The following is a 26231-nucleotide window of genomic DNA, read 5'->3' as shown; positions in this document are numbered from 1 at the left end:
ACAGGCAGATGTGTGCTCTAGTCACCTTTGGAAGGTTCAGGTTGGACAAATCCAATCCATGGATGAAAAATCCATTAAAAATCCATCCATGGTCCCCTGATTCATGGATAAAAAAAATCTGTGGATTAACAGGTTTCATCTGTATATACAGACTGAACATGGTATGCAATAATTTAACAGCATTTTAAAGTAGTATGCATCCTTCAATCTGCTGAAATCAATTCAATAGGCAACTATTGCTCACGTTAGCAGGATCATGTTCCTCCCTCCACAGCAGGCATGGTTAATTTCTGCATTTTTGGTGGCCGCTTGATTCTTGAGCCCAGCAGTTTTCAACTGGTGTGCCACAAAAGGTACGCAGGTATGCCAGGGGAATTTGGAGCACAGTGGTTGAAAATAGCTAATAAGAACTTAAGAGCCCTGCTGGATCAGGTCAAAGGCCCATCTAGTCCAGCTTCCTATCTCTCACATTGGCACATCAAATGCTTCAGGGGGTACACAAGACAACACAACCTGTGTCCTGGTGCCCTCTCCTGCATCTTGCATTCTGAGGTAGCCTACTTCTAAAATCAGGAGCTTGCACATACCAACCATGATTTGCAACCCATGATGGACTTTTCCTCCAGAAATTTGTCCTCTTAAAGGCATCTAGGTGAGATGTCATCACCACTTCCTGTGGCAAGGATCTGAAAAACTGTTCTGGGTTCTGTGGCTCTGTTTCTAGGGCAACTGTTTGTAGTAATGAAGTGCCTTTCCCTCCACAAGCTCTGGCTACTCTAGACACAGAGCCACAGAAAGCTGAAGAGGTTCCCAGAAGTGACATCACAAGAAGTGAAGACCATAAAGGTCAATGTGCTGTGAGAAGAAAAAATGTTGAAAAATTGCTGCTCTAGCCAGTCATCTGCAGCTTGGGAGTGAGTTTTGCCATATGCACTGAGCTGTCCCCGATTACATAAAGCAGTTAGGACTACACTACATTATGGATCACATGTGCTCAGTCATATTTGGGCAACAGTAAGCTGCTTTTTAGGGAAGGTTGTTTGCCTTATCAGATTTTTTCAGAGGAACACCCACTCCCCCATAAGCTTCCAATGAACTGGAGGTTCCCTGTAATGCAGCTTGCACAACTTGGCTCTAGACCCAGAAATGCAATCAGTTTCAGTACCTGTCTGCAGATACAGATCACCATTTGTCCTGATAATCCAGGCAGTGTCATCACTCAAGGACACAAATGCAGTTTGAGGCAATGCTTCGTACCAGTGACGTTTCCCTTTAATAGTGACTTTTCCACAGGCAAAGGCTTTACTGGTTTTTTGTTCAACCTTCCAGAGAAGAGTCCCTGAGGAACAAACCTCCCATTAAAGAGATGAATCACAGTTGCTTCAAGATAACCCCTGCTCAGCCTTCTGAACTGCTCCAATTTAGTTCACTAGTCACAGTTATTTTAGAACCTGAAAGACCTCCAGAAGACCTACTTTTTACAGAGGAAGGGGTAAGCGGCCCAAAAAGAATACAGTCACCAAGCCAGATGTAGAAGCTAGGATTTGGCAGCTTCAAAAATTCCACTCCAAGCAAAGCAAAAGTTAGCTACAACTAAAGTTACAGTTCAACCTAAAATTTTCCTAGAGACAAGGCAAAGTTCAAGTGGCAAGTCTGAGAGCCACTGTATACCAAGCAGCAGAACTGACTGATAAATCTATTCTAGACTCTATGCTTCTGGCTGCAGATAGGAACTGGTTGTTTGAATGCTCTCTCCCTGCTCAACCCTCCCTCCACACAGAACATAAGCACATAGATAAGGAAATAAAAGCATAAGGAAAAAGGTTACCTTACTCTCCTCGTCCCACCCCATATTCTTCTTTCTATTTGCTGGTTTTTTCTTTCCTGGAGGAGCTGGAATGTAATCTACCCACTCCTGCTGAAACCTGGTACAGTCCAGGAAAGCTTTAACACTGGAATTTACAAAATGTAACCTAAAGTACCCCCAAGTCCAGCCTACTGCCTTTTTGGGGGTGGAAGGGAAGCACCAAGGCAGCAGCCTGTATGTCCAAAGAGCCTCATTTTTGGCTCAGTAATGGTTTTAGGCCACAGGTTCACTGTGAATTGCATTTGTTCTGCCACCAAGTTTTGCAAACTGATCATAATTATATCAAGGCTCAGTTGCTGACCTTGTCTGCTATTAAAACTACCTCTGAATACAAGAATAAAGACAAGATGGAGACAACAGCACTTAAGTTTTCGCAGATCCATGCAAGCCTTGTTTTCCAGCCAGGTAGAGAAGGCAAACATGCAGGACTAACCAACCTGAAGGAGAGACTGCCACCTGCTGGACATTATCTTCAAACTTTTGCCAGCGAAGACCTGCAGTAGGCAAAGCACTACAATACAGGCCACCTTTGTAATCGAGACACCAAATGTATTTCTCAGAGACAACCAAGCTCAGTATTCCATAGCCAGGACCTGCGTAGCCCATCCAGCTTTCTGCAAACTAAAGACTGGAGAGTTAGAATAGGGTGAAGCAACTTCATAGGTAAAAGAGTTACATTCTGAAGACAAAGTCATAAAGAAAAGCAATTTTATTGTATTGATCGACACCAGGGGTGTCCAACATAAGGCCCGTGTGCTGAATGTGGGCCCAGAAGCAATTTATCAGGCACTAATGAGTTTCTATGGGAGAATGAAGTGTTTTTTTTCTGGCCATCATCTTAAAGGATGTCACCATCTGCTTAATGATGTCACATGGCCCTCAGCAGGCTCCATGAATGCTAACTTTGATCCTTGGTATGAAACAAGTTTGACAACCCTGGAAACCATTTCTTTTACAAAGCTGCTTGTTCAATGGCTGCAAGTAAGACTTTAGCAATCTCTTAGGAGATTGGCAATTTTCCCCCCCATATTTATGTCCAATTTGAATCTCTCCAGGTTTATGCCCACCTTGGCATTTGCTAACTTGGCAAAGAGGCACAGTTTCATAGTGGTGCTCCTCTTATAGTTAAGCAAAGGGAGAACAACAGCCCAGTCCTAACAGACTTTCCAGAGCTGATGCATCTGTATCAATGGGGTGTGTGCTCCATTCTGAGGTGGGGGGTAGTCACGGAGGCATGCTCAAAGAAAGGAAATGATTGTTCCCTTAACTAGGGGCTGCATCAGTGCTGGAAAGTTGGTTAGGATTGGCCTGTATATCTACTCACCCCAGTGCAATCTCTTTTCTAGTGACTATTTGCTGGTGTTCTGCATCTTTTAAAGAGTGTGAATCCATTTTGGGACAAATTTATATGATTTTCTCTGTAAATTATTTTATGAACGTTTCCGTTGAATAGTGACATATAAATATTCTTAATAATTTGTAGAGAATCTCATGGCCAGACCGGCACTATCAGAATTTTCAAAATCCTAACTGTCATGTAAGAACAAGTTTTTCAAGTTGATGGGAGTCAAATAAAGCCTGGAAGTGTGTGGACATTTTCTGCTAAGAGTTCAGAAATTTGAACTGCTTGGCATAAGAACTGCTACATTAAGAAAACAGGACAGCTTCCCTCTCCAATACTGTGTGTCTGTGAATCACCCCATCTCATGTGAATGACCTCCAGTTAGTAAGGGTTCTCTTTCCCTTTCCCTCTCTATTGCTTAATTAGCAACATATTCCAGTTGCTAGATTTGGGCTTTCCTGTTGCAGACATTTTTAAGTGGCTTCTGGCAAGAGAACGTTCAGCTGGGATACTTGTAGGCCTCTCAGCAGAGTGTCAGCTCAAAAGAAACTGGCTTCAACAGCCTAAACGTGTTCCATTCAAGAGATGTAATAAAATGTATTCATGACTAGATTCAGAAACACGTGTGCAGAACTCCACTTGGAAAGAGGCCTTCCTGCCTCCCTGCCCTGCTGCAGCCCTTCCAAAAGTCCCTTCCGTGAATGTGATGTAGACAGCTACAGCAGGAAGGGTAACCAACAGCAAGAATGGTGTCTTTCATGAGCACAAGTCCTCCTGCTCATGCAAGGACCCCCTCTGGGTGTTGTGTTGCAACCGTGTGTCCAGGCACATACCTGATCAGACTTCATAAGCACTCCTTCCTCCACACTTGTTCTGATTTTATCCTGGGGCGCAAGGCAGCCCACCATGTCTGTCACACTGGTTTCAGAGGATGAATACGGCAAACTGTGCCCATAGATATCCTCTTCATCACTTGACGCAGATCTCTCAGGTTTAGCATCATGAGTGTTGCTTATCCATTCATCAATAGTGTTGTTGAAGCTCTTTGCTTTTAATTGCTGGAAGTCCTGCCCAAGTAATGTACCTTCTTGGGAACATTCCTTGGAAGGGGCAGAAGGATGATCAGTGAGGTGTTCGGGGACTGTGTCCATTACAGATTGCTGCTCCAGGTAGGTTTCAACACCTGTGTCCCACCCAATTGATTCCCCAGCACTAAAAGGTATTTTCACATTTACCAGTGTTCCATTCAGAGAGCTTGCCTCTTCCAGAAAATCTAAAGTACTCTGCAGATCTGACTTATCTAAGGGGATCTCCATTTCACACAAGACACGATAATCCTCTTTGTCTTGGGATGGGTGCTTTGAGTTTAATTCAGTCTGCTCGAATTGAGGGCTCCAATTACATTCAGTAACTGCGCTACCCACTTTATCTTCTGCGAGCAGCAAGCAGGAATTGGAAGTTAAGGAGTCCGTAAAAGGTGATGCACCCATTTCATTTTTGCCATTAGAAAGTTTCAGCAATTCAGGTGCAACACTATTTTCCTCGGGAGCCAAGTCAGCCACCAATTCTGGGGAGTGAAGTACACTGAATGTTTCAGAACCATTTTCCTCCTGCAATACATTTTGAGGTTCATCACTGAGCATACTCTCCTGGTCCACAGAACCACCTAGGCTTAAACGGTCTACAATGCTGCTCATCAAGCTAGAATTAATGGAGAAGGAATCTGCATACACAGACTGAGGACTATCAGCAGAGCGTTCATGTTCATAACATGGTGTGCTGTCCAGAGAGCTGGGATTTCTTCTGGTCCCATTTTCTAAGCTCACATACAATTAAAAAAGGTGGGGGTAAGAGGGGTGGGATAAAGAAAGACAGATAAGAAATTTAACAGTGATTAAACAGGTGCTGTTCAATGCTTTTATAACTGATCTATGGTGCTCACAGGATTCTGTTCTGTCCATCACTATATTTAACATCTATATGAAACTGCTGGGAAAAGGCATCTGAACGTTTGAGGTTGGGCATCAACAATAACCGTATGGCATTCAGCTCTCTCTCTCTCTCTCTCTCTCTCTCTCTCTCTCTTTCTGTTATCAATTTGCTGCTGGCTGTGGGTTTCCTGAACCTGCAATTCAGGATCCGTGATGGGCTGAATGAGGGCTAACAAGCTACAGTTAAAATCCAGACAGGAGAGAGGTGCTTTAAGTTAGCAGATCTGAGACGCAGGTAACAGATTGTCAAGCTCATTTAGAAGGGGTTGTTCTGCCCTTGAAGGACCACAGTTTGGGACTGCTCCTGGACCCAGCACTGAACCAGGACGGCTGTGGCTTGGAATGCCATTGCTCAGCTGAGGCTGGTGCATCAAACTGCCTCCTTATTTGGATCAGTCAGACCTGGTTATGGGTACCAATATGTTGGTGAACTAAAAGTGAACAAATGAACCTGCTTACACTAATAAACTAGCAACAAAATAAAGTATTCTGTAATAGTCTTCATCAAATGGTGATATAACTAGACCTCCAAAGTTTTAAGGCAGACAGAAGTCTTTCCCGGCCCTTCTACTTGAAGTCTGTTTAACTGGAAATAGCTTGGATCAAGTCTGGAACCATCTATGTGCAGAAGGTGCTCTACTGCTAGCAATGTCTACTCCCAACTGGAACATGGGCAGCTGCAGTACAGTAGCTGAGAAATTAAGCTACAGATACTGATTTCTTCATACAAGTGTAAACAAGGACAAAGGTAATGGGCATGGGGGGCTGCAGAGTCAGGGCCCCCTCAATCACAGTTTCCAGTACCCATTGGGGACAGGAACAATCCCCCATGGATACTGGGAGATGCCTGTATAAATAAGTACCATTATAATTCACAGGAGTGGAACACAATGTCCAGAAGTTCAGGGGATCCGATTTTATGCCTGAAAATTTGAATTTCTTTACACTGGAGGGTTGCCTCCAAAGTAAAATGTATTTACATGGGACAACCTACAGGTGTGATGCTGGTCCAAATAACTCCAAAAACTAGCTAACAATGGCAGCTAAAAAGATTGAAGCTTTCACTAATTGGGGCAGGGGAACATTAATTCAATCTTGGTGTAAACGGGACTACTACCCTACCTACCTACCTACCTGTATCTATCTACACAAGGATCCACAGAATGAATGTATCCATGCCGGGGGGGGGGGAGACAGGGGACAAGCACATTCATCACCTACATGCCAAACAAAAGACTGGAACTGAAACCATTTTTAAGGAAACCATTTCCTAATGCTTGTAAGGTAAGCATTTCTTACCAAGTCTTTTCTTTTTCTTCTTTTTCACTTTGATCGGTTTGACAATCAATTCCTGGTCAAAATCTTCAGAGCTGATCACGCTGAACCGCTGTCCCTCTCTCTGCACTTCCAATGAGGTTCGATCTCCACCAGTCATGAAACTGGAGCTGCTGTCCACAGAATTCATGGAACTGCTCCTACTCCTCGATTCACTCGCTACTGAGCAGCCTCGTCTTCTGGGGTTGGTGCTTAAGTCACCCAGTCCATCAAAGCTCTGTGAGCGGATCTTCTCTGCTGATAATGCAGCTTCCAGTTCAGCTCTCGCTACAGAGCCATTTCGACTATCAGGAGTTTGTGAAGGGAAGCTACTTAATTTTTGGTTTGCTTCTGGAGAAGGATCCAGCGACACAGATGCAACTACTGAATGCGGGCTCTGTAATTTTGGACTCGAATCTGAAAATGGACTCAATTTTGAATTCATATCTGAAAATGAACACATAAAAGGATGAATACTAGATGGCAAATAAATGTTCTTTATAGAAAATAGATGAGAAGGAACATGAGAGAGTTCTATAATTTCAGAATGGGATAGAGAAAGCAGACAAAGTAAATTTGAGTTTACTTGATGAAAGTGATGGCCATTATGTTCAGAACAGACAAAGAAAAGGACATCTTCATATAATATACTAGAATTAGCTGCCATAACCACCAGCTCAGATGGTTTTAAACAAGGATTAGGCAAATCCAGGAGATTGGTCTATAAATGGCCATTAGTCGTGATGGTAAACAAAACCTCTGCATTGATATAGTTGATTCCGAGTCAGATGCAAGGGAGTGGGTGGGCTAAGCAACAGGAAATGGTGATTGCCTTCATGCAATGCTTGCTAGTCTCCCAGAAGCACTCAATTCACCAGCAGCAGGACGCTGCAGTAGATGAAACTTTTGGTCCGGTCTAGCAGGGCTCTTTCAGTATAGGAACTTCTGTATGTTATCCAAATAAAAAGGTACTTTGAGGCATACAACTTCTGAGATCATTACAATGGTAGGGGTGAGGGGGAGGACCAGGTAAAGCAATACTGAGAAACCAACATCTCATTAAAAGCAAGTAAGTTCTCTCCCAAGTGCTATAGAATCTGACCAAAAATGAGAGTACTCTAAATCACATGGTTGTACTCAACCTCCCTAAAAACTGCACTCTATAACAGAGTAAAAATTGCTCGACCAAAGCCAGAATTCATATTTACACTTGAGTGCAGTTGTGTATGGACTATCAGCCTGTGAATAAAACCACTTTCATGTTACTGCAAGACATGCTCTGTTGCTTTATTTTAATGGGAGTTATGTCCACTTGTCCAGAGACATCAAGCTGTTTAAATCTGAGAACAACACACGAGTAGTTACGAGCTGCCTGCATTCATGGCTGTAAAATGTAACCTTACAAACAACACTATACTAAAATGTGAGGGCAGAGTCTTGTCTTTGAGCCCTTCAGTGCTTTTCTGCTTCTAATTGAAAGCAGAATTAAAATACAGGTTTCACACAATAACACTATATAAAAAAGCAATAGCCAAGATCCTTCTATAATGTCTAAAATATTTAATTTAAACTTCAAATAAAAGTTTATTGCTAGAAGGATTCAGTCTGCATATTTGCTCCTGTTGATCTCACCTGGTGGATCAGTGATTAAATGTCCCTTAAATGGTCTCTCTGAATAGCCTTAATGCCCATTTCTGTTCCTACAATGGGAGGAAGGCTCTAATTATCAATTTCCTTACACTTTTTTTTTTTAAATAGTGAAATACTGCTATGGTGTGTTATTAAAAAAATAATCTTCCATAAATTAGGTCTGTAAACAGGACCTAGAAAAATACTGGATTGCTAAATGCAATGACATCATCATCATCATCTATCTGAATGTCCAATAAAAAGTGAGTGAATACAGATGATGAATTCAGAGAAAGGAATTACCATGGATGCAACCTGATTCTCCAAGTCCAAACATTTATCTAGCTAACCCCCATCATAAGCTAAAGTGGATTTTGTAGGCCAAATTATGCAAAGATTTGCCTTTACAATCATCTTAAGCCTACTGATGATCGGTTTCACTGCTTAGCCCAGAAGAACTGATCATTTCATCCATATACTGCAACAATCTCAATATTCACAGAGAATTGCAACTTGCATGCAAAAGACTCATGGTAAATAACCAACCCATTTTCCCTTTTCAGTCTGATCAATTCAACTCAAGGAGGAAGCATAAGTCAATGGGGATTTGTTCATCCATAATGAAGTTATCACCACATTCATGGAGCAGTCAACCAGTGATCTGAATGCATTCAAATACAAGAATGCTTTTCACTCTCTTTATACAGGTTATAAATTTAGTGTGCCAATATATACAAACCTATTGACACCAATCCTTCAGGTCTGCTTGAGATTCTAATGATATCTCTATCTCCCTTCAAGAGAAATATCTCATTTTCAGTACAGGATACAGACACAATATCGCCAGATCCTTCCAAACTGCCAATCATAGTCTGGAAAAACAAGGAACAATCAGGAAAAGATATGAATGTATTTAGTCAATTTCTACCCTGCCTTCCTCCCTCCAAAGGGGTGCTCAACGCGGCTTACAAAACAATACAAAACACAGGTAATATACAAATAAAATAAAAATATGATGAGCAGGGTGCAGCCAAATTAGGGTGCAGTTATTTCAGAATTTGTGTTGTAGTTTTGACAAGGAACATTATACAGGGTGGAGCCATATCTGTGGATCCTACAAGGAGCAAGACAGCATTACTGAAAGGATCTAATAGCTCATGGGGGTTTGGGAGCTATGAGGCATAGCTGACTACATTTCTACAAAATCAAAAGTGGCCACATAACAGGTGATTTTGCTTGTTTCATGCTGCATTCTGAGACTGTGCTCTCACTGCAAAATAGGATAGTTCAACAACAAATCAAAACATGTTTCCCTTAAAAATGGTAGTGATCAAACAGAGCTGCTTCCTCTCACCTGGTTTACCGTGTCTAAGAGATAGATGCTATATTCATTCCAGCTCAGCACCCATCCTTCCTGGAAAAAGCATGAAATGAGTCCAAGCTGCCTCTCTGGGAAATTGTAGCTTCCCTTGTTCGAGGGTTCCACTCGAGGGTATAATTCAAAAGGCCTCATTCCGGCAACAAACAAATCTTTCAAAATGAACGTGGCCTGCACAATTCCATGAACATCAGATTTCCAAAGTCGAATCCCAGGCCTTGCAGCAAACAGTGTCAGGTCACTTTGCTTACACAGCCCAGGTATAAAGCACGCTCCAAGTTTACCAGTGCTGAAACATCAAAGCAAAGAACTGTCAAAGCAAATAATTAATCTTTAGGGGAGCAAAGATGATCAATGCTGGGACTATTTTGTTCAAACCGACAAAACTTTGCAAATTTGAGTAAGCGAAAAAGGGGTTGAGAGTTGTATATGAGGAAGCGTGAGTGGTGTTCTAGTGGTGCAACAAAGCTTTCCAAGTGTTTCTCCCAAAGGCAGCCCTGTGCCCCCCAACTGTTCTTGAGGTTGAGGGACCCTCCAGAAAAGTGTTCCAAGGGCACAGGGGGGATTGAAGCAGGATGTGGGAAGGAAACTGTTACAAACTGTGGGGGGGGGGGCAGGTGACAGCTTATATCAAAGGAAGTGGCTTTCTGCTGGTGCAAGACACCTTTGGAACAATCTGTGGTTCTTATGTGGCAAATAATTGTATAATATTTGTAAACAGCAATCTACACCATGCAAACACATAAAAATATAGGCTGGGGTCAAAAGGGCTGTGTATAGTCTTCCTTGTGTTCACCAGAGATTTACCATCCTGCTTCTCAATGCAGTCCTTCGCTCCTCATCCCCCACCCCAATGACTTAAAGGTTGGAAAATTCTCTAGTCTAGTGCACTGCAGGATGAGCTGGGAGGGGTAAAGAGATCAGCAACCCTACCCATACATGGGCTGGTTCCTGGTCAGGTGTCAATCAATTGGCAAGTATTTTCAAACCCAATTCTGTAAGGGTAGGCAGAAAACTAAAAGAGAAGGGTCTGTCAATTTAACACAAATTTTGTAAAACAAAGGTATGGTACTTTGCTTCCTAAATATGTGTTTTGCAAACAACTTTGAAGGGAGCTTGGGACAAAAAACAAACAAAAAACAAACAGGGAGGTAAATGCATGAATGAGCATAGAAATTAACTTTGGCAGCACAAAATAATGGAGCACAAAATAATGGAGATAGGTAGGGAGTGGTGCAGCATACTAAGGTCCTAAGATTCGAAAGCTCAAAGTTCCTTGACAGTCAGCATAGTTAATATCAGTGTAGGTATTTCAATGGAATCGTTTTATAAATATGCATTCCATATTGAGTAGCTTCCTAAGCAAACAAGTCATGACTAAGCAATATTGACATCAATGAGACTAGTCATAACTAATTTAAATACCATTAATTTCAACAGGAATTCTGATTTCTCATAATACAATCAATTATCTACTTTGTGTCTTTTTAATAAAGTTTCAGGAAAAGGCTGTTCTGGGTAAAATATTTTAAGCAGAAAACTATGCCAAAGTTGTTCCATCTCTACAAATTGCTTAGACAGTGGAGTTACTTTTTTCGGGGTTGAGTTCCAACTTGCTTGACAGATTTCTCTTCTGTATAAAAAAGTAGACTTCGCTGTAAAGTGGAGACCAGCAACACTTTCTGACTGTAATCCAGCTGCACAACTGAAGATGGCTCTTCCAGTATCAAACTGGAGTTGCAGAGACCCTGAAAAGTCATAACAAGGATGCAAAACACCATCCATTTTAAAATTCTGGTTCAGATTAAAGCCAATTTAACAGGAGGCAACTACCTGATACCTACCACTAGAATTCAGCTCAAACATTTCAAATTGCACTATTTGGAAGAAGGATAAAGGTTTACTACTGTGGTTTACTACTGCCTGGGAGATTTCAGTCTCAAGGCTTGAAGACACATGACACTCAAGGCCATCCAACAATCTCAAGGTTGAACAAAGATATGAAGTCAGGTCTCCCAAATCCAACACCGACCCTGACTGAGTAAATAAATGCTTGGGGGGGGGGGAGAGAGAAATACATCACAACTACAATAACCATTGGAAAAAGTGACATAAACTGCACCCTCAGCCAGCAGCAACAAGAGCAGCAGACACTCTTCTTTTCCCATTGACCCTACGCATGTGCTCTTTAATGCAGATGCAACCGCCTCCGAAAAGCCTCATGTTGAGATCATCATGCATATATTTTATAATGAACAGAGAAATTCAGCAGGGCTAATCGGATTACGTAATGTATTACTTTGCTGTTCTAGCCTTGTTGTTCTAACAGAAAACAACCAACAATGTTGTGATCTAGGCCAGATACTCACAAGCTATGTTTAATTGCAATGTTCTTCACCCACTCTGGGAACTATTGGTTGAACAGCAGCACACATGTTTAAAAAAAGAAAGAAAGAAAAACCCTGTGGATTGGAGCACTCCAGCATGACACAAGGGGTTGAAGTGTCTTGAAAATTACACCATCCTTTTGTATGCATCCACCACTCTACAAGCATCAGGGCAGGGAGGCCCTAGGCAGTATTAACCACACCCCTCTGTGAATATATAGCCAATGACAACATCTGGAGGAGGGAGAAGTGAGGCACACAAATTGCCCAACACAGCCTATACTGCAGCCAATAGGTAGAGGAAACACCCTTCCCCAAATATCATCATGGCCTAGAAAGCACTAGGCAAAAAGGAGGAAAGAAAGCCTAACCGTGCAATCCAAACTGCACCATAGGCTGGCACAAGTCTGTTGCACAGGCCTCCGGGTGTCACAAAAGGACCATAAGGCACTTCTGTGCCATGTGGGAGAAGGTATGCCATTGCCCAGATGAGCACTTTGCCAGAGGCAATATCCAGCCCAGCTGCACCAGCAGACAGGTACATTTGTGCTGGTCTGCCTCAGTTAGTGCGGGCGTTTGGGGAGGGTGGTCTGGGAGCAGGCCCATGGACGGACTGGGTTTGAGAAGTAGGTGGGATCAGGATCCAGCACTTAGGCTGGATCCTTAGCCCACTCTCGGGCAGCCCAGTATACTGCTGGGCTACTGCTGTGTCACCTGGAGTAAGGGGAATCGATTCCCCTTGTCCTGGGTTGTGCTGCAGCCAGACCCAACCCTGCACTGGATACAGCGCAGGCCAGTTGGCCTGTCTGTTCCAGAATAGGATTGGGCTGTAAAGACAATATTACAAAGCCAGCCTCCAACTTTAATCCAGGTCAAATACACACACCCCCCAAATTGTGACCTAGGTTTAAACATTTTTTGCAAACACTGTTCTAGCCAGGTGCTTACCTGATCTAGATCTAAAGCAGAATAGACTATTTTCCCTTTGTCATCTCCAGAGAATAATTTCATTCCATTGGGACTCCATGCCAAAGCTGTAATGCTACTTTTATGGATACCAGAGACATTAAACCTTCGAAGCTGCAAAAAAATAGACATCAAGTGAACACACAAGATCGGCAAAGAAGAAAAAGATTCAGTGTATATACCGGTGACTAGACAAACTACAGTGGACACCCGTTTTGCAATACTAACCTGTTCCAGAGACTCCATCATGTCATGAAAATATCATTATGTGAACCCAACAATACTTTGATTTTTGGTAATCCATTCCAAGACCTCGGAAGCCATATGACCTTCAATGACTTCCCCTACACCAAGGTGCAAATCCAAGCCAGCCCCTCTCACTGCCAAACGGAATAAAAGTGCTTATTTCTCATGTTCCTCTCTTGCAACAGAACCAACCATTGTCATCTTGTGGACACTGCTGTCTTAAGTACCTTATACGGTGAACCTTATTTTGGAGACCATCACAAAGTGATTTAATCACACATTGAAATAACTGTAAAGTGAGGGCTCACTATACATGTATTTCATTTTAACTTTAATCTGAAATGTCACCAAACCATGGCTCCAAAAATCTCCAGCAGAATGTGGGCTTTCAAAAAACTAATGCAACACTATACCATGTTGCAAGGTATTTCATTAAGTACAATTTTTCTTGGATTGCTAAGGAAATATAAAATTAATTTGAACTTATCATGAACATTACAGTTTTTAACCAAGTTTTGCTCTTACTTGTTTGTTTCTCCCAGGCAATGAAGAGACCAGCTGAAAAATGGCAATCTTCCCTGAAGCTGTTCCAACAGCAACTAGATCATCAAAGCAGCTCAAGAGTTTCACAACAGTTATAGATTCACTTTTCCCCTGGCAAAAGAAGAGCAACTTGACAGTTGTAAATAACATGTATAATCAGGTTTCCAAACAAAATTTTATTTGGAAAATTACTACTTTGTTTTATTTGAATTGGCAGTTAACAAAAGTAGGGCACCATAAGGAGAATTATGGGTTTTTCTCACATTCCCACATGCGTTTTTCTCTCATTCTCTGATCTTGATCTCCTCAAAGCTCTGCTCCAGGTTTACCTACTATCTAAATTCAGATATGTAAACACTCAGAGCAGAGCTTTCTATATGGTGGCTCCCTCACTGCAGAACATGTCAAGTTTGTTCAGAAGCTGGTGGAATCCATTTTACTTAGGTGGGATTTTGAGAGGTGGTTGCTGATATGATAGGTTGAATCTCTGCCTTCTGCTGAACTGATTTTCCTTTGTTATCACACTTACTCTCAACTTATACTATCCATTTTATCGTAGGCTTTGGATTACTCAAATACAGGAACACGCCACAGAACTTAAAATCAGGGAATATATACATTAAACATTCTGAGTGAAACATCAGAATTACAGGCCACCTTAGGTAGACAATGAGCCTACAGTGCAATCGTATCTTGCCCTGGAAACAGCAGGCCAAGAGGCCTGCACTGTATCCAGCACAAGATTGGGGCCAGAAGCAGCTCAGACAGAGACCACTCAGGAAGTGATGCAAGTCCAAGGATGCAGCTGTTGGATGCAGCCTCCATGGACTAGCACGTCTCTTTGCCAGCCCGCTTCCCTGTGCCAGCCCAGCCGACTCCTGAGGAGGCGCAAACAAGAGTTAGGATTTTGTTCCTAATCTAATTTTAGCAAGGGCCATAGCAAGTCTTTAAAGTTAGCTCTGCATCTTTAGCTCTCAGCAAATTTTGAAATTCTAAAATAGACACACCAGAGGCAGAAGCTTCAGTAATATTCTGAAGCACAAAGCATGATTTTTGGTTATGCTTCAATCCAGCTTCAGGTTGGGATTTAGGACTGTGCCACAGCCTCCTATCTTCACAGCTGATCTTCACTGACACTCAAGCTGGGCAGCCTCCCACCTCCCAAAATCAGGGTGCAGAACCTGCTGGGGTGAAGGAGAGCACAAGCAGCTGCCTGGAATGAATTGCGACAAAGATCAGATGCAATGATAGGAGGCTGTGGTGCAGAACGGAAAGCCTTAGTCATCATTGCACCACACCCAGACAGGTAAATCTGTGACACAGTGGGCCACAGTTTGGAGACTGTAGATATAAAGTGTTTAATTATATTGTAAGCCACTTTGGGTTGGAAAAGCAGGGGAAAAATTCTTAACTGAACAAGGAAGTAATCATACTTACCTCAAAATTGTATTTTTTCATCTGGTTTAAGTGTCTGCAGTATAGATACAGCATTCCAATACTGCTGCCCACAGCAATGTAGTCCCCATTGGTGTCAAGAGCAGTGAGGTATACAACAATGGAACGAAATCCCTTTTGGATTTTTGTAGGAATGGCATTGAGAAGATAGTACAAGGGGCAGAATTCCTTAAAGGTAAAGGACGGAGTCACTGATGCCATGGTCAACATACGCATGTGCACCTATAATCTGGGAAAGATATACTTTGTTTAGGTCCTCAGTCCAATAAAAAAAGGATGATTTTTGTTAAGCACTACCATTAGTATCCATTCAACTTGCATAAATTCAATGCAAGAGCATAACGCTCAAGTATAATCTGGTCTCTCTCATAAAAATGTTTTTTACTTTTTCAATGATTTGGGACTAGTTACCCAAGCATAATGCTGGTTCATGATTCTGACTCCTAGAGCCTAGAAAACAAAATCACGTGCAATTTCTTGTAGGTCGCCTTAGACCAGAAGCACTACACTCTATTGCAAACATGTCATCTAGCTGTTGTTTCCCTTCACATTGAATTGTGAAAAGTCACATGAATTGTTTTTGTACTTACTGTGCAAGCTTACAAACAGTCACGCTGCTGGGAATTCCTAGACAACTGATAAGTGAAATTATTCACTTTGTATTCTAAGAACCAGAACAAACAAATGATAAAATGCAGGATGGGGAGGAACCCATTTCTGCATGGCTCACAGGTATACACATTTGGTCCCTGTTGTGCATATGTAGCATTGGGCAGAAATGGCTTAAACTAAACTTCATCAAGCTTTTCTACAGCAGGGCAGATTTCATTCTGAATACAAACACACACATTTAACAAACTGAATTTTCAAAGGTAGGGGTTTGCCTATGAGATTACCCCTCATTCAGACATCGAAATCCAGACTATTCCAAAATGCAGACATTTTTGTTCAAGACTCTGTATCTAAATTTTCTGCATTGTGAACACCAGAAGATCTTGTGCTCATTCCCATGTACAGTGCAGGTACAGGCTAAATTCTATTCTCTGCTCTGTGGTGTGTACCTGTCCAAACACTGTTGAAAAATATAAGAGATCAACAAACACCCATACAGGTCACAGCGAAAAGAGCAAGAGGAAGCATTTCTCATTATATTTAGGCAATTATTCCAAAATCCTGACAAATTCATGATCCAGACCCCTCGCATCCCAAGCAGTCTGGATAAGGGATATTCAACCTGTATAAACAAATGCTAAAATGCTGGGGGGGGGGCACATTAAATTAAACCTCATCAAACTATTCCAAACTGTGAGTCATGGCTCCCTGGGGATCTGTGGAATCATCATGAAACCCTGCCAACACTATACAATGTATCAGGCTGTAGCCCTAATGGGAAGCCACGACAAATGGTCCAAAAGGGGCCAATCAAAAAAGTCTGGGAACCATTGACATCTTCTATGGCAGACTTCTATGGCAGGAGGTCTGGTCTAGAGGGTTGAGCCTCCATTTGCCTGAAGATAACATCTGAAGTGCAACCTTGAAGCAGCTGACAAGCTGAGCTGAGCTATTCCATCTGCTCTGAGCGTGGGAGGACGGAGGCCAGAATGTGCGACCAGATCAAGAAAAAAACATCTGAATGTTGTGGTTTCTTGAAAGATAGGAACCTTCTTTCAAATTGTAAAAATCCCTACGGGGATTTAACTTGCCTGCCTATGTAAACCGCCTTGAATAAAGTCTAAGGAGAAATCTGAGGACCAAGAAAGGCGGTATAGAAATACCTGTATTATTATTATTATTATTTCATTCTGAACACAAACACACACATTCAACAACTTCCGAATGTTCAAAGTAGTGTTATTTTCGGTGCACACCATCCAACTTGCATGCAATCAAATGGACGGCAGCTGACATAGGAACAACAATTGGGGGGACACACCCCACCATTTGATTTTAGCCAAATTTCTCCAGGATTCAGCCTCAACACTGCTTCTCATGGAGGAATGAGTGCGTCCGAGGATGTGCAGAGCATCTATTAGGGCAGAATACCTATTTAGTCACCTATTAGGTGTACCTACTAGGACAGAGCATCGATTAAGGCACCCATTAGGGCAAACGACAATTACAGCACCCATTAGGGCAAGCAGTGATTAGGGTATCTATCAGGGTAAGCTGAGAAGCCTGGGGGGAAGTGATTTCCAGGCAGACATCAGTGCCAGCACAGAACTGCTGTGGAATAACAACGGAGGGGGGGCACACCGCTGTTTAATTTTAGCCAAAAGTCTCCAGAATCCAGACCCTACCCTGTGAGCATGTACAGAGAGCAACTGTTGCATGCAGCTAGGGCAAGTTAAGAAGTTGGTGGGGTGGGGTGGCAACTTCCACCCCAGCACAGAATTACAGCTAGGACAGGAATAACAACGGGGCGGTCACCCCCACTGTTTGATTTTAGTCAAAATTCTCCAGAATTCAGCCCCTACACTATGGGTTGAGTGCTTCTGAGCATGTGCAGAGAGCACCTATTACCAGGGCAAGTTGATAAGTGGGTGGGGTGGGCAGGCAGACTTCAACCACAGCACTGTAGCTAGGGCAGGAATAACAACGGGGGGACGCACCCCCACCGTTTAATTTTAGCCAAAATTCTCCAGAATTCAGCCCCTACAATGTGGGGTGAGTGCTTCTGAGCATGTGCAGAGAGCACCTATTGCCTGCAGCTAGGGCAAGTCAAGAAGCTAGTGGGCTGGAGGGCTCATTTCCATGCAGACTTCCACCCCAGTGCTTCTCGGGGGGGGGGGAAGCACCCCCTCCCCACCTTGAAGGGGGAGCGGGCTGCACCACAGGGACCCCCACAGCGGCAGGAGGCAGCCCGTTGCTATGGAGACCAGTAGGCCGCGGCCCCTACTCACCTCAGTGGGCGCCTGCGGGGCCCCTCATGGCCGGCGGGGGCAGCTGCTCAGCCCCCTCCCCAGGCCCGGCGGGAGGCGCGCAAGGATGAGCAGCCCAGGGCTCCGCGAGGCGGGGCCGGACGTGAGCGCACTTCCGAGGGGGTGCGGCCTAAGAGAGGCTGCTGCTTGCGAGGCGGGGATGGCCGGTGAGTGCCTGGCCCTCGGGGGAGGTGAGCCCGGGCCCAGCCGCGTGGAGGGCGCGCGTTAGGCACTCCCGTCCAGGTGTTTGGAGGGACAGCAGCCCACCTGGCCCTTGGAGGGGCCTCAGAGGGCAGGTGGGCGGAAGGAAGGGGGCTCAGTGGGGCTGCAGGAGAGGAGAAGGCCCTTGGGGCTCTCTTTGATGTAGTACAGGGGTGTCCAAAGTTTTTGGCAGGAGGGCCACAGCATCTCTCTGATACTGTGTCGGGGGCCAGGGAAAAAAAGAATTAATTTACATTTAAAATTTGAATAAATTTACATAAGTTTACATAAATGAATATATTAAAGATGAACTTATATGACTGAAGGAAGATCTTGCAATAGCTCAAGGCCTATAAAAGGACTTGCACAAAGCAAGACTGCCCTTTCCTTTGCTGCCACTGCTGCATCGCAGATGTGAAAGAGCAAGCAGTGGAGGGAGCCCTCATCCCACAGCTCATGTGAGAGGTCAAACAGTCGCCCTCATGCTTAGAGAAGTTGCGTAGGCCCAGTGCAGGCTCCAACAAATTTCCGGAGGGCCAGAGGCTCATTGGAGACTGAGGACTCCTTGAGGGCCGCATTTGGAGTCCTCAAGGGCCACAAGTGGCCCCAGAGCCGGGGTTTGGGCACCCCTGATGTAGTATGTGGTATGCCTTGACTGTTTCCTCATGGACGGAATTGTCACCAGAGATATGAAATATACTAGCCTTTTTTTCCCATCAAAATGCTACAGTAGGTTCAGGAACTGAAGGGTTATATTTTAAAACCCTTTTGGGTCCCTTTTAGGGAGAAGGGCGGGATATAAATAAAGTTTATTATTATTATTAAAAGCTTTAAAATAATTATAATTTTATAAAAAAATTATCCCTTGGAATAAAAACATATAACACTTCTTTCTATATTTCTGACTTTGGAAACATCAAAATCCATGAAAGAACCAAACCGTTTTCATCCACTAGTTATAAGCCTTTCTCCACTTTTGCATGTCTGCTCGGTAAATGGCACTTGGCAAGTGTGAATAAAACCAGCTGCATGTTGCTATATCCTATTGGTGAACTGGGACTGCATAAGATCAAACAAGACAGGGACACCAACCTCGTGTGTATATATATGAGGTACAAAACTACAAATCACAGTTTTGAGAATTTAGCTGCAAGTTTTAGGCCTTAGTTGTGCAGGAAAGCTGGGAAGTAAAATCAACATGCAAGATAAAAATGGTTTGAAAAAAAAGACCTTGGAACTGGGATTTTAAAAAACTTTTGTGACTGAACGTTTTTAATATTTTGTTTGTTTTTGGTTCTCTAATTTTAATTTTTTTATTTTTATTTTTGGATAGCCAAAAGTTTGAGTCCCCAGGCACCTGTATTATCCGTCAGTGCAAGAAAACTTAAAGATAATGCAGCAGACTGGCATAATTTAATGATGAAGTGGGAGACTCTGAATGACAACGGCTTTAGCTCGGCCACTAAAATTGTGAATATCAAAATTGCCACAGAGTAAGTATATTGAAAGGACTAACCTGTGGTCCCTGCACAGAGGCTGGTTTTGCCACTGCAGTTTAACTATGTAATTTTTAAAAAAACTTGACATCTGGCAAACTTTATAGACTACTATGCAATAGAACAGCAGTTGCCAAGCTTGCGACTGCTGCGTAACGGAAGTGTAGTCCCCGTTTGGGCTGCAGCTTATTGTTCTGCCAGGTTGCCGCATATCTTAAGAACATAAAAACAGCCCCACTGGATCAGGCCATAGGCCCATCTAGTCCAGCTTCCTGTATCTTACAACAGCCCACCAAATGCCCCAGGGAGCACACCAGATAACAAGAGACCTGCCTCCTGATGCCCTCCCTTGTATCTGGCCTTCTGACATAGCCCATTTCTAAAATCAGGAGACCTTGGAACTGGGAATTTTAAAAAACTTTTGTGACTGAATTAGCCGTTTTGTTCTCAATACCTTTTCTAATGATCCCAAGCATAGAATTGGCCTTCTTTACTGCCACCGCACATTGGGACGACACTTTCATTGACCTGTCCACCACCACCCCAAGATCTCTCTCCTGATCTGTCACAGACAGCTCAGAACTTAGTTGTGTCTGTTGCCTTGGGTCCCAGAAGGCTGTGCAACAGGAAGTCTGGCCAGATGTGACTGCCCAGAGCATCCCTGTCCCCTGAACGAGATAGAAGATATGCGGCGATCTGGTGGAATGTTAATGTCTGCTCACAGGGTGGATGGGTTAGGCCAAACTAGCTACTGGGCTGGGGTTTGGAAGGCCCTGCAATAGAAAGTTGGTTTTTAATATTAAAAAGTTCCTGTGGGCGCAATCCAGAGCACCCCTTCGGCTGGTGCAAGTTCCTTGCGCCAACTGAAGAGAGTCATGAAAGTGCCGTAAAGCACTTTTGCACCCCTCTTGAGGTAGATAGGCCGGCTCAAGGATGTGCACCGGCCTCTCCATGCTGATGTGAGCTCTGGAACCTTGTAAGATTGTGTTGGCCAAGCTTAGCTGGTGTGGGGGTCTGGGGGGGTGCGTGGGAAGGGCGGGGAGGCAGTGAGGGGGAGCATTTTGGGGCGAGTGGGGGGGATGATGGACAGTGGGCACTCCCAGGGGAGGAAGGGCGGGGAGCGGGAAGCAGGGCCAGGATCCGGCATTTATGCCAGTGTCGCAAACTTAGGGGGGTTGGGGTGCTCAGAGTTCTTGGTTCTCAAACCCTAAAGCCCTCAAGGCCCCCCCGTCCAGTAGTACTGCCACCACCCTGTATGTGCCAGTGTCTCAATGCAGGGACACTGAGACCCTCTAGGCTTAACTCTATCTCTTGCAGGCATTGAGCTCTTTCTCCAATTAAAGCTTCAGTCCTCAAGTTACTAGACCTCAATGAGCACTTGGTAGCTTGCTGAATGGCTGAACCTTTGTCCCCAACAGACAATGAAACAATTTGGTGAAAGAGATTTTAGTTTATTAATTACATATGGTTACATAAAGTTACAGTAAGGCAGCAAATGCTAGAGGCATAAACATCTAGGAAACGTATCAGTAATAAAATAATAAAGCTAGCTGGCTATCTCTGTTAATCTCTGTCTCTCACCTGGATCAGTTAATCTTGTAGATCTCTTAGCTCCCGGCTACCTGTGAGGCCAGATGCCCATGGTGGACAGTGGAGCTCACAGCGTGCAGGATGTTGCACCCAAAAACTCTGTCCAAGAAGAACCAGACACACCCCCTGAGGCACTCATTAGTATACCTCTTATGCTAATAGTACTGAGGTGACTTCATACTTATTTAGACTGTCCAATCAGAAACTTTTGAGGACAGAACCAGGAGTGAGTCTGGTTGCTAGCCCTCCTAGTTCTTACCCCTCCCAACTGGAGATTCATAGCTGCATTCCATTCCGCTTGATCAGGTGACCCTCAGTCTACTGAGGTGTTAAACATTCCATTGGGTTGTAATTCTTGTTGTCTGTCCTTTCTGGACAGGAGCAAAGGAGAGCCAACAATCTTTTTGTTTGTTTACTCACATTCTTGCAGCTAGGAACTGCTAACCACTTCTCCGTTACTGACTTAGTTTGGTTCAGGCTTCACATGCTAACCTAGGCCTAAACTGTACATATTCATGACAGCCAGATCCTAGCCCCCGGCAGCCTGGAGCAGCTCCAAGCTACTCAGATTTGTGTCACCTCTTATGTTCCGCAGGTCCAAGTAGCCCCATTGGGGCTGCTGCGCTTTCCCTGGGGTAGGGGAAAAGTTTCCCCTTGCCTCGGGCCAAGCCTCGGACAACCTGAAGTTTGCTAAATGTTATAAACCATGCAGATGCACAAAATTGCAGGGAGAGCACTGTTCACAAAATTGCACTGTTCTTATGCACTGAAGGATATTTTTCTTTAGGTTTAAAGAGAACAAGTTGGAGACAGAATGTGATAGTGTATTCTCCGAGTCTGGAAGGCTGCCACTAGACTACAATGTGGAATTAGAGAGTTGCTGTGCAGAACTACTTGGTACCTTTGAAAACATGGTATGCTTCTTCTTATGGACAACCTCATTTTAAAACTTTGCAGTTTTTACTCCCCTGTCATCTTTTAGAGCAGGAGAGGCCAGGCCCTCAGGTAGGAAATCCAGTTTCTTTCCAGTAATTATTTTTACATGTCTATTTGAGATGACAGGGTCCTTGGGCATGGTCTGAGGACACATGATTCAACCATGCTGAAACTAAGCATGTCTAGGTCTGCAGTAACCTTGTATAGCAACATTATCCATATCATCTTGAGTTCCAGGATTGAACAGAGGTGAGATATAATAAATGGAAATAATAAATGAAAACAATCATTCACATGAGAACAAAAGAAGCCATTGCAATTTAGACACAAATGTAAATCGGTGTCCCAGCTGAGTTGTCAACCTAACTTAAGTCTGTGCCATGTAAGCCATTAGAAGTGCCACAAGGAAGGCTAAAAGCATTCTTGTGAAAATGCCCTCTGGGCAATACTAACCTAGTCCAGTACTGATTTTCCATCTTGATTAGTGTGCTGTCTACAACCTAATTCTTTAGAGACTTTGAAGAAAGCTTTCCTGGCTGTGGAAGTTTGAGTCAGGCAATCCACCCAGATGTAAAGTATGCTTACTTAGGGACCAATCCTATTCAATTTTGCAGTGCTGGTGTAGCTGTGCCACTTGGGCATGCACTGCATATTGTGGTGGAGCAGCAGTCACAGAGGCCTCCTTAAAGTATGGGAACATTTGTTACCTTGCCTTGGGGCTGCATTGCAGCTGCAGCTGCGCTGGAGAGTTGGATAGGATTGGACCGTTAATGAGCTATAAGCAGTGTTTTCTTTAAGCTGCACAGCTTCCATCACAGCAATCTGGAGCTCAGTAATGATTATGTCATGAGCACTCTGGAGCTGTCCTGGGCAACTCCATGTGGGCTCTGTGCACTCCTTGTAAAAATTACAGGGAATATTAGCTGTAACCCAAATCTATCTTAAAAATTTAAGATGTTCTGTATCAGTGGTTCTCACACATTTAGCGCCGGGACTCACTTTTTAGAATGAGAATTTGTCAGGACCCACCGGAAGTGATGTCATGACTGGAAGTGACATCATCAAGCAGGAAAATTTTTAACAATCCTGGAATGCAGTCCTACCCACACTTACCCAGGAGTAAGTCCCTTTGACTATCATTGTTAAAAGATAGTAGCTTGTTAAAAGTACAGGTCTGTAACATTTCCACAAATGCAATCACATACCATGGTAGCATCAAGTTTAATATATTAAAAATAAAATATTGAAATGAATGGTGACCCACTTGAAATTGGCTCGCGATCCACCTAGTGGCTCCTGACTCACACTTTGAGAAACATTGTTCTATATGTTTTAAACTTTGTTAGGCAAAAATACATCAGAAAATGGAAAAATTGTGTTCAACAACTAAAGGAATCTGCAACTTGGAAACATATCATGGAGCTTACAAGAGATTGTTTTTCCACACATGGCCCACTTCCTACTTCTGTAAGTAAATTCTTGAAATTGTCTTTACGTCAAGGGAGTTATTTTCAAATTTCATATTTTCAAATGAAAGATAAATGCATTTCAGGAGTGCAATGGAGGCTTATGGCGATTGAATGGAAGTGCTGTGAAGGGACCATGGTCCCATAAGGACCGGTCTGGGTGATACTGTCTGAAGCCGCTCTCTAGCATGTGATATGAATGCATCTGGCTCCTCCTCCCAGTATGCTTTGCAGGTTTTTTACATGCATGATCCAAACTCCCCAAAACAAATACGCAGTCTAAGTGTGTGTTATTGTCTAAAATGGCTATGCAAAAGAGAATGCTTTTTGTCATAACTCAAGTACCATTTCAAAGATTCTGTAAAATGAAACCAGGGTAGGCATAACTTAAATATTGCATCTAATTTTAAAAAGCACTATGGGTCAAATACACAACTTTTGGAATTTAGATACTAATGAATGTAAGATTATTTCTAAACCAGTCCTGAAAAAGATGATGTAACTGGTAAAAAACATATAGTAAGCAATCTGAATTATAATGTAACATTATGTTGCATCTCCCTACCTTGTTCCTCTCCTCCCCAGTTAGCTATTGTTTCTTCCTACTGACATATCAACATTTCAGGGTCCCTGGTGGACACTGAGTATGCTTTCCATCTGGCTATTTTGGTTTTTTTCTTTTTAATCTACAAATGTATCTACTTCAGTCTATCTGGGGAGTTGCCAACCCATAGTATGCAGAAACTACTACTCTGTCTGTAGGAAACCTTGTTTTGCATAATAGACAGTCAACTATCTGCATGATTAGTATATAAGTATAAAAATATTTGTAACAGTTACAATGGAATGTAAAAGTGGGTATAGTTGCAGAGATACTTCTCAATTTTGATTATTCCATTTCAGATGAAGTTTCAGCCAAACTCCTACAAATGTACTCAATGGAACTAAAACTGAAGCAAACCATTGTGCAGGAGATTGCTCATACTGCTGATCGAGATCTTCTGATGGTCTACTTATCATCTTGGTTATACCAGCCCTATATTGAGAACAGCAGTAAAATTCTGCTAGAAAGTATGTTGCTGGAAACAGGGCACAGACAAGTCTAACACTGGATCAGTCTCCCCTTTTCCCTTTTCTCCAAAGCTTGAACTCTTCCACCATAAGCAAAAGACTACTACAGCCACCTTGTGTATATAGAATATGGAATCCTTACATTTGGAAGATATTAGACCTTTATCTTTTAGAGAACTATACCCAAATTCAGGTTGCATCATGACAACCTTGCAAGTGCTGTCATTTTCCACTCCACTGACATGGCACGAATCACAAGACACCTGATCACATATACACTACCACTGAGGCACAGGACTCAGCACCTAAAAGTGGCTCCTACAATACTGGGGGAAGGGGGAATTTTTAAGTGCAAACTTAAAAGGCTATTAAGTGCCTTAGAATGCCACAGTGTGTGATAATGAGTTGTATCTAAACTCTATCTTGCAGAAGTATCCTCTGCCACTGAATGATTATTGTGGATTTGCCTTCCCTTTAGCATCCTGCAACCTTTAAAAGACCTGCTCCAGAGGCTCCTCCAACACTCAGATGCAGGTTTTCTGGGGGTTAAGGGGAAGAAAATGAAGATTATTGAAAAGTACACTCCTCTTCAGTTTTTGTAACTGGAGGATAGCACTTATGCAAACCATAGGTCAAGTCCATTCACTTGACCATGGCTGAGGTTTCACCAGCTGAACTAGGGCCTTATTGGAAGAACCAATAAGGAGAATCTAGACACATGCATACCCAGACCCCATAAAAGGAGAGGGTTAGACTGAAAGGACACATGGTTTATTCCAGCACTTGTAGAGTGATGTGTGCATTGCTGTCATGCCCATCAGGACCCAGAAGGTGAACAAGGTAACTACAGCCAATACACAATAGCTAGGAAAAACCTGGAGTAGGAATTTCATTTGCCACCACGTTCAAGACCTGATTGCGAGATTTTCTATTTTCGAAAATCCACTGTCTTGTTTTAGTCAGAACAAAGTGCTATTGTCCCAATTTTGTAAATGGAGATTACAGTTGCGCTGGTACTCTGATCAACTGTGAAAGACTCTCAATCCAGTTTCATCCATGATGCTTCTGAACCCAATTTTGGGTTCAAAATATTAAGAGCAAGGAAAACAAAGATGCAAAGGATTAAATAGTAACTTACAAGTACTTGTCCAATCCTCCAGTTTAAAAACTTTTTCCATCTGCAAGAGGGATCTGAAGGCCTTAGGGATGGACCTCAACAAGTGGGAAACCCTGGCCTCTGAGCGGCCCGCTTGGAGGCAGGCTGTGCAGCATGGCCTTTCCCAGTTTGAAGAGACACTTTGCCAACAGTCTGAGGCTAAGAGGCAAAGAAGGAAGGCCCATAGCCAGGGAGACAGACCAGGGACAGACTGCACTTGCTCCCGGTGTGGAAGGGATTGTCACTCCCGGATTGGCCTTTTCAGCCACACTAGACGCT

The 26231-nt window shown here is 43.2% G+C and overlaps 2 protein-coding genes across 4 annotated transcripts in view; one reads left to right on the top strand and one right to left on the bottom strand.

The window, feature by feature from the left end:
- TECPR2 (tectonin beta-propeller repeat containing 2) overlaps window positions 1-18100 on the bottom strand; it is a 56104-nt gene extending 38004 nt beyond the window's left edge. Inside the window, exons 1-11 of one of the 2 annotated variants that reach the window (XM_066629239.1) lie at window positions 18019-18100; window positions 15101-15347; window positions 13646-13774; window positions 12857-12988; window positions 11112-11269; window positions 9498-9810; window positions 8883-9015; window positions 6500-6961; window positions 4043-5025; window positions 2305-2488; window positions 1166-1339 (exon numbers count right to left, since the gene is read on the bottom strand). In XM_066629239.1, coding sequence (XP_066485336.1) covers window positions 1166-1339; window positions 2305-2488; window positions 4043-5025; window positions 6500-6961; window positions 8883-9015; window positions 9498-9810; window positions 11112-11269; window positions 12857-12988; window positions 13646-13774; window positions 15101-15334 — 2902 coding nt within the window. In that variant the 5' untranslated portion in view covers window positions 15335-15347; window positions 18019-18100. The remainder of the gene's footprint in view (window positions 1-1165; window positions 1340-2304; window positions 2489-4042; window positions 5026-6499; window positions 6962-8882; window positions 9016-9497; window positions 9811-11111; window positions 11270-12856; window positions 12989-13645; window positions 13775-15100; window positions 15348-18018) is intronic. The other variant, XM_066629248.1, reaches the window with a different exon arrangement.
- A 63-nt stretch (window positions 18101-18163) lies between these two features.
- On the top strand, window positions 18164-25964 carry CINP (cyclin dependent kinase 2 interacting protein). 2 transcript variants are annotated; one of them, XM_066612277.1, is made up of 5 exons: window positions 18164-18227; window positions 19571-19730; window positions 22111-22237; window positions 23606-23726; window positions 24629-25964. In XM_066612277.1, the coding sequence occupies exons 1-5, from the start codon at window positions 18197-18199 to the stop codon at window positions 24829-24831; spliced, it is 642 nt and encodes a 213-aa protein (XP_066468374.1). In that variant the 5' UTR covers window positions 18164-18196; the 3' UTR covers window positions 24832-25964. The 2 variants fall into 2 exon arrangements, with proteins under 2 accessions (XP_066468374.1, XP_066468375.1); XM_066612278.1 differs by having other exon boundaries at window positions 18171-18203.
- The last annotated feature ends 267 nt before the right edge of the window (window positions 25965-26231 follow it).

Source organism: Tiliqua scincoides, chromosome 1 (assembly GCF_035046505.1).
Source record: "Tiliqua scincoides isolate rTilSci1 chromosome 1, rTilSci1.hap2, whole genome shotgun sequence".
In the NCBI taxonomy this organism is placed as follows: Eukaryota; Metazoa; Chordata; class Lepidosauria; order Squamata; family Scincidae; genus Tiliqua; species Tiliqua scincoides.
This window is presented reverse-complemented; position numbering and strand designations above follow the sequence as displayed.